The sequence below is a fragment of the Choloepus didactylus genome, chromosome 12 (genome assembly GCF_015220235.1).
Source record: "Choloepus didactylus isolate mChoDid1 chromosome 12, mChoDid1.pri, whole genome shotgun sequence".
Taxonomy (NCBI): Eukaryota; Metazoa; Chordata; class Mammalia; order Pilosa; family Megalonychidae; genus Choloepus; species Choloepus didactylus.
In genome coordinates this window covers 7585559-7603051 of record NC_051318.1, presented here as the reverse complement: position 1 = coordinate 7603051, position 17493 = coordinate 7585559, and the positions used below count along the sequence as shown (strand labels likewise).

General features: G+C 43.2%; 1 protein-coding gene across 6 annotated transcripts in view; it reads left to right on the top strand.

Moving 5' to 3' along the window:
• FRY (FRY microtubule binding protein) overlaps window positions 1-17493 on the top strand; it is a 432465-nt gene that overhangs the window by 403220 nt on the left and 11752 nt on the right. For 4 of the 6 annotated variants that reach the window (XM_037799978.1, XM_037799979.1, XM_037799974.1 and 1 more), the window contains 8 exons: window positions 89-97; window positions 3274-3474; window positions 3984-4145; window positions 6485-6633; window positions 7868-8057; window positions 10241-10390; window positions 11375-11473; window positions 13277-13360. In XM_037799978.1, coding sequence (XP_037655906.1) covers window positions 89-97; window positions 3274-3474; window positions 3984-4145; window positions 6485-6633; window positions 7868-8057; window positions 10241-10390; window positions 11375-11473; window positions 13277-13360 — 1044 coding nt within the window. The remainder of the gene's footprint in view (window positions 1-88; window positions 98-3273; window positions 3475-3983; window positions 4146-6484; window positions 6634-7867; window positions 8058-10240; window positions 10391-11374; window positions 11474-13276; window positions 13361-17493) is intronic. The other 2 variants (XM_037799975.1, XM_037799977.1) reach the window with 1 other exon arrangement.

Here is a 17493-nt window from a genome sequence, read left to right as displayed (position 1 = left end):
TTAAGACAAATGCAGCTTGAGAATCTTTAATATAATCATTTTAAATAGACCTTTTATTTGTTTTTCTGTCCATTCAATCTGCTCCCAGGAACTTCAGGTAAGATGATGCTATTTTTAATTCAGTTACACTAGTAGATGTTTGGCATCATTGTGGATTTGTAACAACATAATTGCTTTTTCCCTCCTTTCTAGCATATGTATGCCTATTTGCCTGCATATTTACATGTAGGTGTGTGTGTTTTTAAGGGCATTTTTCTTGGCTACTCTAGAATGGAAATATTTCTAAAGTCTAAATACAAGATTTCTTTAAAACCATCTTATGCCTAGTTCTGGTAGATATGACAGTATCTCTGGAGAGAAAGTCGGTTTTTAAACATGATCCTTGGGAAGCCTACAATTTCTGATTAGGCAGTTGCACAACTGGATTGCTTTTGTCACTAAATTTGTTTATTAAAAATGAAATCAGCAATCTACATGTAAGAATAGGCCATATACACTTCCAGTGGAATCCTTTTATTTTCTAGGAATTAGGAGCTCGCTCTATATATGATGACTATATAATTTCATCCAAATCAGGACCTGTTTGCAAGCAAAAGCAGGTGCTAATAATTCCTCGCAGACAACAGGCCTAAGCTGGGATCCTGCCGGGCTTTGGGGGTCCCAGGCTCACCCATCCCCTCTGTCATATCGGACTCACCCTAAGTTGTCACCCTTCAGGGAACATACTTTGGCACGATGCACCAGGTTTCCTCAAGAACAGCACTTGTATGATGGCGTGCAAATATTTATATGTACATGTGAAAAAAAATTACTTCAAAGAATAGTATTTCCAACATTTCTAAAATGTTCAACCATTAATACTTTCTCATCTCAGCATAAATCCTGAGTGGTTTGTTTTAGTTTGATAACCAAATTGATAACAAATTTACCACTAGGAATAGTTTGCCATCATCTAAATTTTCTTCACACAGAAAATCTTAGTCAATAAAACACTGTTTTGACTTTTAACCTCGTATAGAGCATAAAATGCAAAGAGCATCTTGCCGTCAGAGAACAAATCTGAGGTTCTTTTGGGGGGGATCTGGGAGTCTCTCCCAGTGGGTGTATTCCTGTCCCACACTGAGAAAGCCTCATTATCTCGTTATCATCGCGGACTTGACGTTAGGGCCCTGGTCTTCTCGACCCCCTAACCACACCAGGGAAGCATCAAATTTCAACACTGCTGCCTCTCAGGACGCAGCTGCATCCTCTGGCAAACAGCAAGAGCTTCTTCCTGCAAGAGCAGGTGTCCCCAGCTCCCTGTTCTCGTGCCCACGTCGGCTCTTCAGCCACCCAGCCAGCAGCACCCGCAGTCTGCACCCTGGGTGGCCTTCTGTCACCCCAACGTCTGCACCGCCCCAAGTGCAGGGCCCCATCTCAGGGGCGGCGTGGGAGAAGCCAGACTCGCTGCTTCATTTAGCCCGTCTGCCCCATCCCTTGGTCTGGCACCAGAGAATCGGTTTTGTGCACTTCTGTTCATACAGTTCTCCCAGTTACTTTCGCATTCTTCCTTTTTTTCTCTGTAGAGTAGTCTCATTTTTCTTCATTGCTTTCATTTCTTCACACGTCATTTTCCTATTCCTTCCAGCACTCTAGCCTCTTGGTCTTTTTCCCACTGCAACTGTTATTTTAAAATCCCAGCAGAATATTTGGCCATCTCTCCCAAGGGGAAAAAAATGATTCAGTGGTAATTTATCACAGCAGATACAGAGAAAAGGTTCAGAGACAGATAAAACAGCAGATGCAGATACAGAATATGGAAACCGTCTTCTGAGTCTGCTTTCTCTTTATCATCAAACAGCCCTAAAAGCCACCGTAAATAATCATAAATGGGATGAATAAACATAATTTCTGTCTCATATCCAGAATGTATTTAGGACTCTTAACCTGTTACCTTCTACCATGATTAGCTCAAACAGACTTTGGAAAAGCTAAGCATCTATTATATGAAAGATCTGTGCAGGGAATGACCAATTTTGTCTCATTAGAAGCCAGGAAAGATAGACCCTTAAACCAGGGGCAAAGTAATATATTTTATATTCACTAATCTTAACATAATTTGCATCTTCCATACTATAATGTTTTGCTGTTCATAGTCCTCATCAGAAAAAGTTATTTTTCTTTTCTCTGTCTACATAGATGTTGCTGCAAAGTCAGTTAAGCTACATCTACTTATTGCCTGTCAACAGGCACAGCCCATTAGTTTCAGTGGATTCCAAATCAACCTCTCCTTTTCTTTTCTTCCTTTTCTTTTTTTTTTTTTGGCTACCAAAAGCCTTGACCATCAAAGACTTTTTAATTGTGAACCATCAGACAGTGTTTCAAATTACCAATGAGTAAAAGTGTCTTGTAATAGATTGACTGTTTGTTTACATTAAAATGTGCTTATCGGTGGAGCTGGATAATATTTCTCTTCCTTTCTTTTTATCTTAAGAAACAGAAGAATAAAGCCCAAGTTCATTTCTAGGGAAAATTATTTATATCAGACAAATAAATGTACTTACTATCTGAGGGTTTGTAGAGAAAGTTTGAGATCCAACTAAAAGCTTTCTTTAACACTTCCATGGCCGTTTAGCCCGGTTCTCGGTAGCTCAGAATGTACAAGCAGCAATAATATTTTACCAAGCCAATCAATCGCTTCATGTCCAAGAGGGTGACTATTGTCCATTTTGTGACAGTTATTTAAAAATGAGCATAAAGCAAAAGCTGAGCCCCACTGCTTTGGCCTTTGCGTTGTGCATTATCCGACATTGTCCAGCTGCTCTCTGATACTCTGTGAGGCTGCATTTTATCCATGGAAATCGCTGTGGCAAAAGCAGGCTGGAATGTTTACCTAATGCTCTTCTACTTAATACCGAAAGGACATGGAATGTGCTACAAGCAGAGCGCTGCGGGGCGGGGCGGGAGGCACTTTTGAAGTCCTTTTAATTTTAGCCTCTTCTTTACAGATTTTCAAAACAACAGATTCTTTAGAGTTTCCCAAATTCAACCTTTAAAAAACGTAGTATTCCCCACCACGCCAAAGAAAAATGTGTCATCGTTTGCACCTAGGGTTCAATATGCGTTCATGTGAAAAGAGCATGCTTGTCTTGTTTTTCCCACACCAGTGTGGGTCCCGGAGTGGGAGGGTTTGTGAGTGTGTAATGGAAACATTTCTCCCTGAGCTGTGGCTGCGGGCGGTGAAGGTGAGCCTGCCGCTCCTGGCCTCTGACCAGCGGCCGGGTGTGCTTGCAGGGCGAGAGCATGGACAACTTCAACTGGGGGGTGCGCCGGCGCTCCCTGGACAGCCTCGACAAGTGCGACCTGCAGCTGCTGGAGGAGCGCCAGCTCTCGGGGAGCACCCCCAGCCTGAACAAACTGAACCCCGAGGACTCCGATGAGTCATCCGAGGAGGAGGACCTCACGGCCAGCCAGCTCCTGGAGCACTCGGACCTCGTGAGTAGGAACTTTCCCACTGCGGGCTTTTCACTAAAGCAGTCTTGTCATTTCCAGCTGCAGCCAAAGAAACTTTCCCCAGCTGCTTAACTAAAATCTGAAAGGTCACCCACAGATTCTAATGGGCCTCCTCTCTGTGGGTTGCAGATGTCAACCAAGGCTGGGCCGTTGGCTGTAAACCCTGAAAGCTATCACTACTGTGAGGCCTAGAATTTCCCAAGTAACTTTCATTGGGCTGGAAACTTTTGGTAAATAAATCGGACAGATATCTAAAGATTTAGGAAATCCAACAGACATGTTGGTGTGGTTATTTGAAAATCTAGGCATTCACGTTTTCGAGAGCTGCCCCCAAATCCTGAATTGCCCACTGCCGCGTTTAAGGCCCAGGAATGAATGAAATGTGTCACCGCACAGCGAGCGAACAATGGTTTGTACTCTTACGCAGGGAACAATGAGAGCTTTTAAAGAAGGGGAGCCTCACGCTGTGTGTTATTTCCTCTGCTTTTCAGATGATGGCGCTCTCCCCCTCTGACCGCACAGACCACATGGACTCGCTCACGGCCACCTGCGCCCTCACCGGCGCCGACACGCAGCCCTTCAGCACGAGAACGACCAGCTTCGACGCGTCTCTGCCCGAGCTGAACGCTCTGCAGGTTGCCGAGAGTTCCAAGGTGAAGAGAATTGGGCAGTTCAGATTGTAGTTGCCTTAAAAAAGGAAACAGGTCTTCCGAACTTCTGCAACTTCTTAGGGTTAAAATCAGAGGGACCGTCTTTTTCTCTTTCTGGACGTTTGTACGAGTGTGGACACTGCTGACTGATGGCAAAACTAATGGGTGTGTGTCTGAGATGAGTGGGGGTGGGCACTGCTGTTCTTGGTTGTGACTTTTATGAAACAATCTGCTGAGTGAAGTGTGGGTGTACACACATGCTTGAGGAAATTTTTTCCCACGTAGGAGCCAATTATACAATTTGTTCATTGATTCAGTTCACACGTTATGGCAAACTATTGGAATTTTCAGTTCAACCACAGCATTATACTTAGATTTGCATAGAACTGTCCTAGACAGAGTCTAAGGGGAAAAGCGCCTAATGGATATAATTTTCTTATTTAAAAAGGTTGGCTTGAAAAAAAACTTAACAGTTTATATTTTATTTAAATTTGATTTCATCAAAATTGCCTATCCATAAAACTATCCAAACTCCCACACTTTGCTCACATATATGCCCATCATATTGAATTTGATTTTTTTAAATTAGAACTAGCAAATTAACCTGTTGCTGGTAGGATAGGGTAGTTTTCTTTATCCTGAGTTTACTTCTGCACATGTAAGTTTGAAAGAGAAAATAAAATGGAAAAAAAATTATAAAACTATTTTCTTTCTGAGACTTTGAAAGGAAAAAAAAAATGACACCAACTACTCTGTATTCTCTTTCAGTATAGTAAAAGCAGATCCAACATTAGGGGAAGTCTGTACTCTTTAAAGCAGGTGCTACCAGATTACAGTGATCTAAAAATGTTGAAGCTTAAATGGGAATTATTTCTAATATTGTCCTATTGCTAAGGGACTGTGTGTGATCAGAACTCCTAGAGCTAGCAGAATCCTCCTTTCAGTTCAAAAAAAAAAAAAAAAAAAGGCCAGGAAAAAATTTATCTGAGGTTAAAATGCCAGAATCCTGGAATTAAGAAATTAAATTTTATGAAAAAGACATCACAAAATAAATGTGGAGCTTTTAGAATTTTATTCTTCTCAGTCTTGGTATGGTCATTCTCACAATTTTTCTATTTTGAATCCTAAAATATATAGATTTCTCATACAAAGCACTACCAAAGAGGTAATATTTTATGGACTCATAAAGAAATCGTCTAATTCTATCAAGGAAAGGTTGAGTCTCATTTCTGAAATGCTCCCTCCCTTTTCCACATGAGCTGGGTTTCTGCAGTGTTTGATACATCTATGATGTTAGGAATAGAAACTAAAGGACATTTTCCATAGATAGATGGAGTCAATGCACACTAACAGCCTGTGCCCATCACCCATGGCCAGCCACATGGGTCCCACTGTAGTTTTAAAGTGCAGCAAGAAGCAGATGGGGATAAGCCTCTGAAACTCAGTTTTTATTAGCAAATCCTTCAGTGACCTGAGAAATCCTGCCTCCCTAACATTACTTTATTCCTGTTGGTTGCCCTCTTCATCCTAGATTCAAAATACTATGTGCTATGTGGGCATCCAGTTGTTAACTCAGAAAAATGCTCTCATTCATGTACATACACGTTTTTATTTTGCCCCGATTTTGTTTTCGTTTCAGGAAAATGACTTACTGAAACGTGTATGTTCTTCTCCTCTGTCATCCAGCGGCCTTCCTTCCTCTCGTAAAGAACGGTCCATTCTCTAGCTCATTTCCCTCTGGCCCACGCTCAAGCCCGGCCTCTTTTTCCCATTTTTTTTTTGCTACATCTTCTTCCTGTCCCTCACTGCTCTGGACACTGATGGGTCTAAGTTCTCGTTTCCATAGGTGAGGGGATTCTGTATCAGAGGCTTGTCTCCAGATAGGCCGGCTTGCCAGGGCTGGGTGGCACAACAGAAAGAGCTGAGTCCAAAGGGGGCTGTCTCGTCCCAGCTCCAACTTGTTATCTGCCTGACATTAGATGAATCCCTTTCCCTGGTGGAGCATCTGTTCCCTCATCTGTAAAATGCGGAGGTTGGATCAGGGATTCTATGGTCCTTTCCAAGTTTAAGCACTTTAAGCCTGGGCTGAATGTGGTAATCTACTGCAAGCCCCCTTGGAAACTATTGTGGAAAAGATTAAAAAGAAGATAAAGCATGAACAGTACTTCAGAGACTTCCTGTGTCCAGTTATAGAAATGGATTGTATTGTACACTAGAAAACAAATGCCCCAGACTCAGTCACTCTCAGGATTTCAGTCTCTGCTTTTTCCTTTCGTTGAACAGGTTTCCCAGTATAGATTCTTACGTGCTGGGGGGATTGTTTTCTCTTTTTGTCCTTCCAGGCTGAAGCTGGAGGTGAGCAGGAAGACGAGCTTTCCGGCTCTGTCAACGAGCTCCCCGCCACGTTCGAGTGCAGCGACAGCCTCAGCCTGGATACAACTGAGGCGGAAGAGAAAGGCGATCCGGCCCTGGACCAGTTTACCCTTGCGAGGTACGGATGTCGTGGGTGGAAACGGGTGGTATCTTTATACTGCGTTCACTCTTAACTCAAGTTAAATGGCTCGCTGCACTGCTGGGGCTCCCTGATGAAGGCGTCCAAGCTGACACCCCAGCTCTCAGCTGGACAGAGACATCTTACCCCAGTGCAGGCCTCACATGGAACCAGAAAAAGATACTCCTGTGGAAACTCTGAAAACTGCAGAATCACATAAAAAGCCAAAGAGGGCCCTGGGGACATGGTCCAGGCCTTGTTAGTGCTGAAGATAAGCAAAATTTGTCAAGCCTTGGAAATGAGGAGTTCTTTCCATTTTAAGTTAAAAGACCACAACAAGAGATTCTTTATAAGCTAAATACCTACTTCTTTTAAGTGGGTGACTTTCAGCCTGGTGGCAGATATTTCTGAGACAAGTGAGACATAGATATAAATAGAAAAAGCATATAAGAAGAATGGTTTAAAATACCATTGGCTAAAATAATGCAGCATCTAGGAGAAATCACAAATAATGCTGCACATTTACTTGAGGAGAAGAAAGTTGAGCTCCTAAAAGTCACTGTTCTGAAAGGTGAACCTAAGAACTAAGTAAAACCTTCTGATATGGCTGGACAAAGGCCTTTTATTGAAGTGAGAAGTATCTGTCCATCAAAGAAAAAGGAGGAGAAGGTAATATCTAGAGAAGAATTTGACTTTTCCCTTTTTATTCATTCTCTTTCCTTTCTTCCTTCCTTTTCTGCCTCTCAAACCCTGCATTTCTCTCTTGTCATTCCCTTCTCTCCTCCTCCTCCTTTTATCTTTGAGGGATTTGGGCATATGCATTCATTAATACTCTCCCTCTATAGAAGAAAATTAAAAGATTTGTAATTTTTAGTACTTTTTCATAATTAAAAATGAAGAGGAAAGGAGGTGCCAGAGCCTAGGAACTGATGTTTTACCTTGTCAGGGGAGTGCCCCCCGCCCCCAGGAAATTGAAAGATAATTCATACAGGCTAAAAGAGGGGCCCAGTCCGTATAATGGAAGTCAGAAGTGGAGGAATTCCAGAAATTCTAAAAGTGAAAATTCCGTTTCCCAGAATCGAAAGAGAATGGCGGAGCGCTCTGAGTGAAAGCCGGGCCCCGGCACGCTCAGAGGGAAGGACGGGCAGACGTTTCCCGTGAGCTGACTCAGGGCTGGGATTTTAGCTCGGGGTGAAGGAGCACGTCGTGACTCGGTCGTTTCCATCCTTCCCAGCTCTGGGGACGGGGACCGGGGCGCGTCCCCACCGCCCTCGCCCTTCCTCTCGGCCATCCTGGCGGCCTTTCAGCCCGCGGCCTGCGACGACGCCGAGGAGGCCTGGCGCAGCCACATCAGCCAGCTCATGTGCGACGCGGACGGCTCCTGCGCCGTCTACACCTTCCACGTCTTCTCCTCGCTGTTCAAGGTGCGGAGCCGGCGCGCTGACGCCGGGCGGCTTGCGGTGTGGTCCTGGGGGGCGCCGTTTCCTCCCCCACGCGCCCCTAGAGCCCCCAGGCTTCGTCCCGCCTTCCCGGGGGGGGCGTCGCGAGACCGGTCCCAGCTGCAGGCCGCGCCCCTCCCGCCTGCCGCCCTGGCTGTCCTGAGGGCCCCCACCCGGGCGGCTGGGCCGAGGACCCCCGCGGGCCGCCTGTCGGGTCTCTCCACCCCCGCCTCGTCCTCCCTCCGAGACCTGTCCTCGGACTCCCTTTTCTTCTTTGTTCTCCTTTCTTCCTCTTGTGTCTTTTTCCCCACTGAGGGCTTTAAACATTCCAGCCGCAGCAACGCCCCCGAGTTGCTTCTGAACAGAGGACCCGACAAAGGTCACTCTGCATCTCCTGTGTGAGCAGCGTCCCAGATGGCAACTGCACAAACCAGAAACCAGCGGCCTCTGTGCAGAGGGCCGTGGCGCCACGCCCGGCCGGTAGAGGGCAAGCAGTGGCACGGAAAGGGGTTACAATACGGTCTGAGTGAAAACTGGTTTTTAAAAATGCTATGTAAGGTAGTGTTCCTTTTTAAAAGCATTGAAGGTGGTGAAGATCATACACTGGAGTTTCATCATGATGTTCTCAGGGTAATGAGATTATGGGTGTCTCTTATTTTCATCCTGCTTTCTTTCAAGTTTCTGTTTTCCTATAGTTAAAATGCTTTTCTTTCAGCATTTATCTAATCTTTATATTTAATAACCCACAAAACAGAACTACCACTAATAATATAAGGAAAAAATGGAAAGAAACTGGCAGGTTGATACTCCCTAAATATTGCCTGCTCTGAAGTTCCCAGACAGATCTAGCTGTCTCAGTATGACTTATAAGAAACCCAGATCTTGCCTTGTCCTTAGATAAGAAGTCAAACCCTCCCCCCCTGTCTGGGAGACCGGAAACTCCTCCCAGCTCTGCCTCCCAAGTAGATGTGTGTTGCTAGACCCAGCATCTCAGCCGTCAGGTTCCTTTCTGCACTAACATTTTGTCGCTTTTTGGCATGTAATTTAATTGCACCTAAAACTAACCGAGCACCGTAGAGATGTATGTGCATTAGTCATTCTACCAAGATTCTCACATATATTAAATAAACAAATAATATGCAACACAGTTGGCTTCTTTCTGAAGTAACTTATAAAGAATCTGCAGTCATTTCAGAGACACATTAATTTCCCCATGACAGTGCAGATAGTGTTTTGCATGGATTAGGTTCTACCGTGTTCTACAGAGTTTCCACAAAGCCAATACCTAGAATTGGAATGATTTTTTATTAAACATTTTGTTCTTTTTGTTAAAGATGGGGTGTGCCGAAAGTTTAAAAACTTTCTCAATGACAGAATTTTCATTGAGATACAAACTTTCTCAATGACATAGGCATGTGAGTTGGAATCTTTCTAATTATAAATTGCCTTTCAAACAGAGTGGGAGGAGCAGAAGCTTTGGGGCAGCTTTTAGGTGCATGAAAGGAATGTGGAGTTGGCATCAGACTGACCCTTACTCTCCTGCTTCTGGTTAATGACCTTTCAAGGGTCATTGAACCTCCCTGAACCTCTCTTTCTTCTTGTTGTGAGAGTAATGAGTCGATGTATGTAAAGCTCTAGGACAGCGTTTGGTACATTAGAGGCTCCTGATCAGACATGCTATGAAAGGAAGCTATTAGAAGAGGTCCCAGGGAGCAGTTACTGTCATTTGTTGCTCAAAGGCTCAAGATGCCACTGTTTCAGTGCTCCTTCTCTGGCAGCTCTAATCTGGGGAAACAGGAAAGAGTTACGTCTCAACCTTTTTCATCTCACCCACATTGATGTAATCTCAGTAACTTCTCACTGATCGGGACAACCAGCCAGGAAGACTCAAGCTGCCCACCAGCCCTGCCCATCAGCAGAAAGAAATGCCACGTTCATTAAAACGATGGCACGAGCCTCCACTCATTGAGAAATGACATTTCAGGAACAAACTTTGTGCACCCTGGATGACTCTTGAGTTGATTGGAGGCAAACACTCAATCTGCCCCTTCTGTACCCCGTACCCCAAGGACCCAGGCTCATTGGATAGTTGAGATTAGAAAAATTGTTTTTTCTGATAAGTAAGTTAAAACCTGGCCTTTACAGACGGTGATTATTTTGCCTTGCAGAATATTCAGAAAAGGTTCTGCTTCCTAACCTGTGATGCCGCCAGCTACCTCGGAGACAACCTCCGGGGAATCGGGTCCAAGTTCGTCAGCTCTTCCCAGATGCTCACCTCCTGCTCGGAATGCCCTACGCTTTTTGTGGATGCCGAAACGGTGAGCGTCCCCAGGCCCGCTCTGACAGCGTTTAGCTTTGAAGACACCTTGCGTGTTTGTGAGCAGCACTGTGTTGTGACGGGACTCCCAAAGGTTCCTGGGTTTCTGAGCTGGCAGAGTAGTTTCTGCACATTGCCAGCCCAGACCAAGGCATAGTCATTTCAGAGAAGCAGAAGGAAAACACCCATTCTGTCCCCTCCACGTCCTTGGCACCTCTGCCTTATGACTTTGTCTTTGACCTTGAGGCTGCGAAATCATTGGAGAACCCAGTGCCTGAACAGTAGAAGATGAGTTTAAAGGATGATTAAAATAGCCTGTATCCTAATGTTGAATCATGACTTTATGACTATAACTAACTCTGCAAATCCAACTAGTTCCTGGAGGGCAGGGTGTGTGGTACCTTTTTTCAATCCCCCATGCAGGTTATAGACCATCATATTTGCTGAATAATTAGCAAGGTTTAGAACCAAGGAGAATGTGCTTTGATTTTCAGTCTCTGAAAAGAATCAGGTCTTTCAGAACTTCATCGGTGGTTGGCTCTCTTGCAGCAAAAACTATAATATGAGAAATCATTCTGTTTTAAATTGTTTGAATTGTTGACTAAATACAGAATAAGCTTGAAAGTCTCTTTGAGGTCTGTTTCCACACTACATGGAGTCTTATTGCATGACGCTACTAGAGTTCATGACTAAATAGAGATGTATTAACGTGGGCTTTATGGGTAGTTGTTAAGGCTTGTCCGTCTATACTAATATGGAAAAATTAATATTTTCATGGCATGCTTGGATTAGCAAACTAGTATTCAGTTATAACTGCTGCTGATAGTGAAGCAAAATGAAAAATATTGCAGCTATTGAAATGGATGCCATTGCCGTCCCTTCATGTTACTTCTAAAGATACTTCTCTTTTCTATCTGTGTTGCTGTGCCTTTCTGTTGGTGTTTCTCTCCAGTTATTTTAGTAGAAATTATTTTCCTGTCTTTAGCTCCTTTCTTGTGGACTTCTGGACAAGCTCAAGTTCAGTGTTTTGGAACTGCAAGAATACTTGGATACCTACAACAACAGAAAAGAGGCCACTCTCTCGGTAAGTTTTTGTTTTTCTGTGCAGATACACTCGGTTAAAACCGATTGAACCCAATCACTATGGGCTCTTGGGAGGAGCTGGGACCAACCTCAGACAGGCCCTTTGGGAAGAAGACAGATTTCATCTTTTCCTCGATAGGGATTCAAATTCCAGTTGAACAGTGGCAGAGCTGTCAGAGTATTGATTATTCAAGTGATAGCTACAAGAAAAGAAACCAAGATATTAGAAAAAGTAGGCATCTGCTTGAGAGGTTGCTTTGTCAATGTCATAACTTTTATTCAGAGATTTGAAATTGCTGATTACTTACTTCCAGTAGTAGCCACCCCAAAAATTAATGATGGTGGGTCTCATCTCTCTCCTCCTCTTAACCACTCTTGGTAGCCGCTCCTCCTGTCCCAGTGGCTTGTTGGCTTCTGTTGGCCTTGACTCCTGCTCTTTGCTACATTGAAAATGTTAAGAGACAAAAACGCTCTAGAAGCCTCCACTTAAATCCCTGATTTCCAACACAGCACAGTTTGAGGCCCAGAGAACTCACGTGGTCCAATAAGGAGAATATTTTTTGAGCACTCGCGTGAACATGGGTTTTGAAGTCAGATGGACTTGAGTTAAATCCCAATTATTTAAGGTCAGGGACCCTGGGGTGAGTGACTTCCCCCTCATCTCAGATTCCCCATCTGTAAGAGAGTGATAATAACAATATGCAGGGTTGTTGTAGGAATATAATAGTTATGATGGTCAAAGGTGCTGCCGTTTGCTGCATTCTCTCTATGGCTCCCTCAACCCCCTAAGAGTTTTACACACATCATCTCACTTAATGTCTACAGCTACCCCATGAGTCACTGGCATTATCCTCATCAGCTGGGAAGTGGGAGAGAAGGATTCAAACCCAGGTCTGTGAGAGTCAAAGGTCCCTGTTCCTAGCCACAATACAGTGTTGCCTGAAAAATAGAACCTCACCTGTAAAAGGCCCAGCAGTGCCTCGCACACTGGACCTGTTCACTGTAAAGCTGGTGTGTTATTGTTTATTATGGCTGTCATGACTGGTCTTCTCGTGTCCTGCCTGAGGGCACGAGTTCTGCTTTTCTTCCTTAATGGCTTGTTTGTCTTCTGCTCCTGTAGCTCTTTACCAGTCACTGTGTTCCTGCTTCTCAGTTGTCAGCTAGAAAAATAATCCTTTCATTCTGGTTGATGAACAAGCCAGTCTTTTCATGTCAGGTGTGAATTTCAGTGCTAGTTGTTTCTGCCCAAAGGTTTCTTTGCACATCTGTGTTAGTTTCTGTCTCAGAGGCTTAAGACAGGCATAGCTACTATTATGATAATAGCTTTTCTTACAGTGAGGAGGACCTGCCCCATAGACGTCATTGCAACAGGAAGTGTGTGCCGTGAGCAAGGAACCAAATATGACAATATAACGTAAAAGTTTGAAATCATTCAGCTGGTCCTATCTTCTAATCTCAATCATATAAGAGGTTTCTAACCTAGTGCAAATTTGTTTTAATGAATAAGTAAATCATGAATGGTCTGGAGAAACCTGTTCCAGGGGGTGATTTATTACAATGTTGAAATTATATTTTTAAATGACTATCCTTGAGCCTACATAAACAGACGTTTCATTTCAAACAATTAATCTTAAAAAAAAAAAGAAAAGAAAAAAATCAGATCTTTTCCAAAAGTCACTAGAGGGAAATTTTATTTTACTGTGATTGGGGGCTTAATAAGTTTTCCCTCATGGAACTGATGTTAAGAATGTTCTCAGGACAGCACTGAGTTGACTTGTGTATGTGTCTCTTTCTCTGACAACAGTGGCTTGCAAATTGTAAGGCAACATTTGCAGGAGGATCAAGAGATGGAGTAATTACCTGTCAGCCAGGGGACTCGGAAGAAAAGGTAATAAAAGCCTGTTAGATTGTGTCTCCTCTGTGCGCTGACGCTGTGTGTTGATTGTGACCTGCCCAAGAAGCTGGAACTTGAGAAAGGAAGAGGCAGTGAGTCACCCCTTCAGACATTCTCATGAAACCAATAGAGTAAGGCAGAGTGACACTCAAGACAAGCATGGCTGTGCACTGGTGTGACTTGGGGTTATTTTTTCTTCTTTTGGGAAAAGTAGAGGTGTAAAAATAACCTATTATGTTGCTGGACTCTGTCTAACTATACTAATTACTTCCTAATAAATATGTTCTTGATTCAGAAGACAAAACGAAATTTCATTAATTCTTCACTGAAGCACTTAGTTCCTTCAATGAAGGAAGTCTTTCTCGATCTTTCACCAATCGCTCTAAAGCAGATTTCCTCATTTAAAGTTGCTTTGAGTACACACCTTGGGCTTGCTAGCTTGTAAAGATATGCTATCGTAAAAGAAATCAGGGAGAAGAGTGTGAATGGATTAAAATCGTTCATTCCACAGCTGTGTGCTGAGAGCCTTCTCTGTGGCCCACGCGGTAGATGCAACAGTGAACAGTAGATGCGATAGTGAACAGTAGATGCAATAGTGTACAGTAGACGTGGGAGCTGAGGTCTTGTTAGGGAGAAAGGTGCAATCAAAAATCATTCATGTGTTACCTGCGATGAGCACCATGAAGGAAAGGAAAGAGCAGATAGCAAGGGAACCTGATCAAATGGGAAGGGTATTCTGGGATGGCTTCTCTGTGGAAGTCCATGAAGCTGAGATCTAAACTCTAAGCTCCGAGTTCCTGAAGTAAAGAGGGGCAGGAAGAAAGCCTGTGTAAAGACCCCGAGGCAGGAGAGAACCAGCCCCTCGTGAGAACTGAAGCGAGCCCATGGCTGCTGGCGTGCAGAAGGCAACATGGAGAAAATTTGAGAAGGGTCTGAAGAGGCTGGCAAAAGTCGGCCCGTGCAGGGCTTGGGTGTTTATCTTGGCAGCAGTGGTAAGAACTGCAAAGTTTTAACAGGGCCATGGGATTAGATTGGGGCTCTCAGGCCCTACTACAGAAGCAGACTGAAATAGGAGGCTGCTGTAGAGGGTAGCGGGGAGAAGGTGTTACTCAGAATTACCCCATCACTAGTGGAAGAGCATTTCAGATGGTGCACACTCCAGAAATCAGGAGTCATCTTCCTGGGTTAGAAGCAGGGCTTTACGGGAGTGGAAAGAACCAAATTAAATTTGGGGTAAAAATTTTCCACTGAGTAACCGTGGTTCAATTACAACGTTATAGAAGAAATTTGAGAGTAACTCTGCATGTCATCTTTGAGTGAACCTCTGGATAAGTTTTAGTGAAGAGAGCAGAGACTGAACAAGCAAACGACAAGGCTGAGAAAGATCTAGATAGCATATTAAAGGTGAGGAAACCGAAGCTTGCCTTATCCGAGGCTACGTGGCTGAGAAGTGAGAGCTTGGCCACAAAGTCTGGAAACGTGGGCAAAAATACATAAGAATTGGTTTATTTATATTATATTTTAAAATATGTGTTTTAATGACATTACATAACACTCTCTACTGCTCTTTTAAACAATGTGTAGTTCATTGTGCAGCTCAAAATTGCAATGAAGTCGGTGCACTAACCTAGCAATTCCATCAGTCTCTGCATATTGCTCTGCGGTGTGAGCCTCAGAGAACTTGAGACTCTGATTTTCACTGAAATACTCCGGAAGAAGTAACCAAGGAGGGTCAATATATTAAAAATACATATATTATCAGTTTCAGTTTTCATGGCCACACCGTAGCCCTCCCATCTTCTGATTCCAGGCCCACCTCCTTCTCTACTACATTCTGAAGCCAGATTATGAATCAGCTGAATGCTCAACTGTTCCTCATTTTTTTTTTTTTTTTGTCTGCTAGCTTTCTGAGAGATTTAGGAAAATTACAGAAGTTCAGCCTCACAGTAGAAATTTTGTCCAGAAAACAGCTACCAGGTTATGACTTAGAATTTGCACTAACCTAGTCCAGTTCACATTGTAGTTTGTATGGTGGTATATAAAACTAATTAGCTATCTAAATATTTACCCTCAATCATCAAATTCTATTCTATTCTCTATAATGAAAATTCAATCAGGAGAGTGCATTAATACTTTGCAGATTTTCCCGAAGAAGGATTGGAACCAGGTCTATTATTTGTTTGTTTGTTTACGGTTTCCTGGTTAACCCTGAGATAACCAGAAAGTCTAGTTAAATACCCTATTTCCCAAACATTCCAGTTTAAAAATATGTGATTCTCTCGTGGTTTTAGTTTATTTCTGTTGAGTTATTTTTCTTTGTTTAGTTGTTTCCTTTTGTTTTTTTTTCCCCCCTGGATTTCTCCATCCTCCCTGAACCAAGCTTTCCCTTGTTTTTGCCTCTACTTCTTGCTTCCTACTTATTTATTCTTTCTTGTTTCCACCTCACCCACCTGTATCTTTCCTTGCTTCTATTTTGCAGAACTTGTTCCTCCCCATCTTTTGACTTGTGTTTTTACTAAATCCAAGGATTAAGAAAATAGAGTTCATCTATTCATTTATTTATTTATTTATACATGGCAACTTTTTTGACGTTTAATTAAGACTTAAGAATACAAAAGTGGAAAGAAGGAATTAATGTTTTCAAGCAATATACATTAAAAAGCTCATTTGATCCCTTTCAACAATCCTTTGAGGTAGGGGCTGCTCTAGTTTTGCAGGTAACATGCCCACATTTTCTCTAATTTAGTTTTGGAAGCAAAATGTGCACATAGGAAAAAGCTAGAGAATAATTTCTAGCATACATCTAAATGACTAATATGGTTTTAGGAATCTGCATGAAACACTGAGGAATGACGAGCGAGGATGGGATTTGTTAGGAAAGGATTGATGGAAGGGCAAATGCTAAGTCTGGTGTTTCTGAAGGTTTGGCAAAACCAACCAGGCTGTGGCCCCATCATTGGTATTAGCTCAATGTTTCAGAACTTTTCTGAGCAGCTGGTACTCACTGGTGACCAGAGAACTCAGGCATAGAACACGTCTTGAGGAAGAGGTTTATGGCCCTATGTATGTGACAATTCTGGGGTCTGAGGCTGGTCCAGAAGGTAAATTGAATGCCTCCTAAAGAGACAGTTGACTCCCCTCCTAAGTCAGAGAAGGCTGCATGACTTGTTTAAATTATCTGGATACTTGCTTAAATTCTCTGTTTTAATTTGGTAAAATTAAAGTACTGTGGCCGCTGGGCATTCGGCTCCCACACATTCTTCTAATTCTCTCAGCCTTGATTGAACTACTGCTGCATTTGAGGCATGGCAAGGCCCGGTGGGGAGTGGAAAATTAGGAATATGTAGTTCCCATCCTGGGCAACACACAAGGCAGAAAACGGGCTATGAGAGCAAATCAGTAAGAAAGCTGTACACACTCACGGCGGTCTTGGAGGAGAAATGGTGGCGTCACTCCATTTAAATATCAATCTTATGTTCAGAGTCAGTGGAGAAACAATTTTGCTGATGAGAGCTACCATTTGACTTCCATCCCAAAGCAAAAGCCAACTAATATTTGACCTTGGAGTACTACCTACCTTCAAGTGATTCTCTTCAACTCCCTTTTTTAAGTCAGGTCCTCTGTCTTCTGGAATAATCTGATGTGGCCAATTATCCTGAGAACCCCCTGCATGGGGACCAGTGGAATGGAACCAGGAAATGAACTTGTAACTTGCAGAATCTATGTCTGGATGTAAATTGTGAAATATCTATTTCAGAGACGTGTGTCCTATGAAAGGGTTAGTACCCACCTTCCTAAATCTAGCAAATCAAGCTCTTGAACAGTTGGAGCTATCCCTCGGTCAGAGGTAACGACAGTGTACAGACAGGAATCAGAAGTCTTCTTACCCCCCAAGCCCTATGCAGTTTGCTCTGGTTTCTGCCAACAGCTGATTTGTAGCCACCCTTAGCAAGTGACATGGTGAGGATTGCAGCAAAATTGTTTGTCAAAGAGACTATAACAAACTTGTTTCTGGGTGTTGAATCTTTGTTTTCCAATTTCTCTTCTACTCCTTCAACATGAAGCCGTAGCCATCAATACAATGAAGAGAAGTTACGTGGCGGTGGCCTGTAAGCTGTAACCAATTC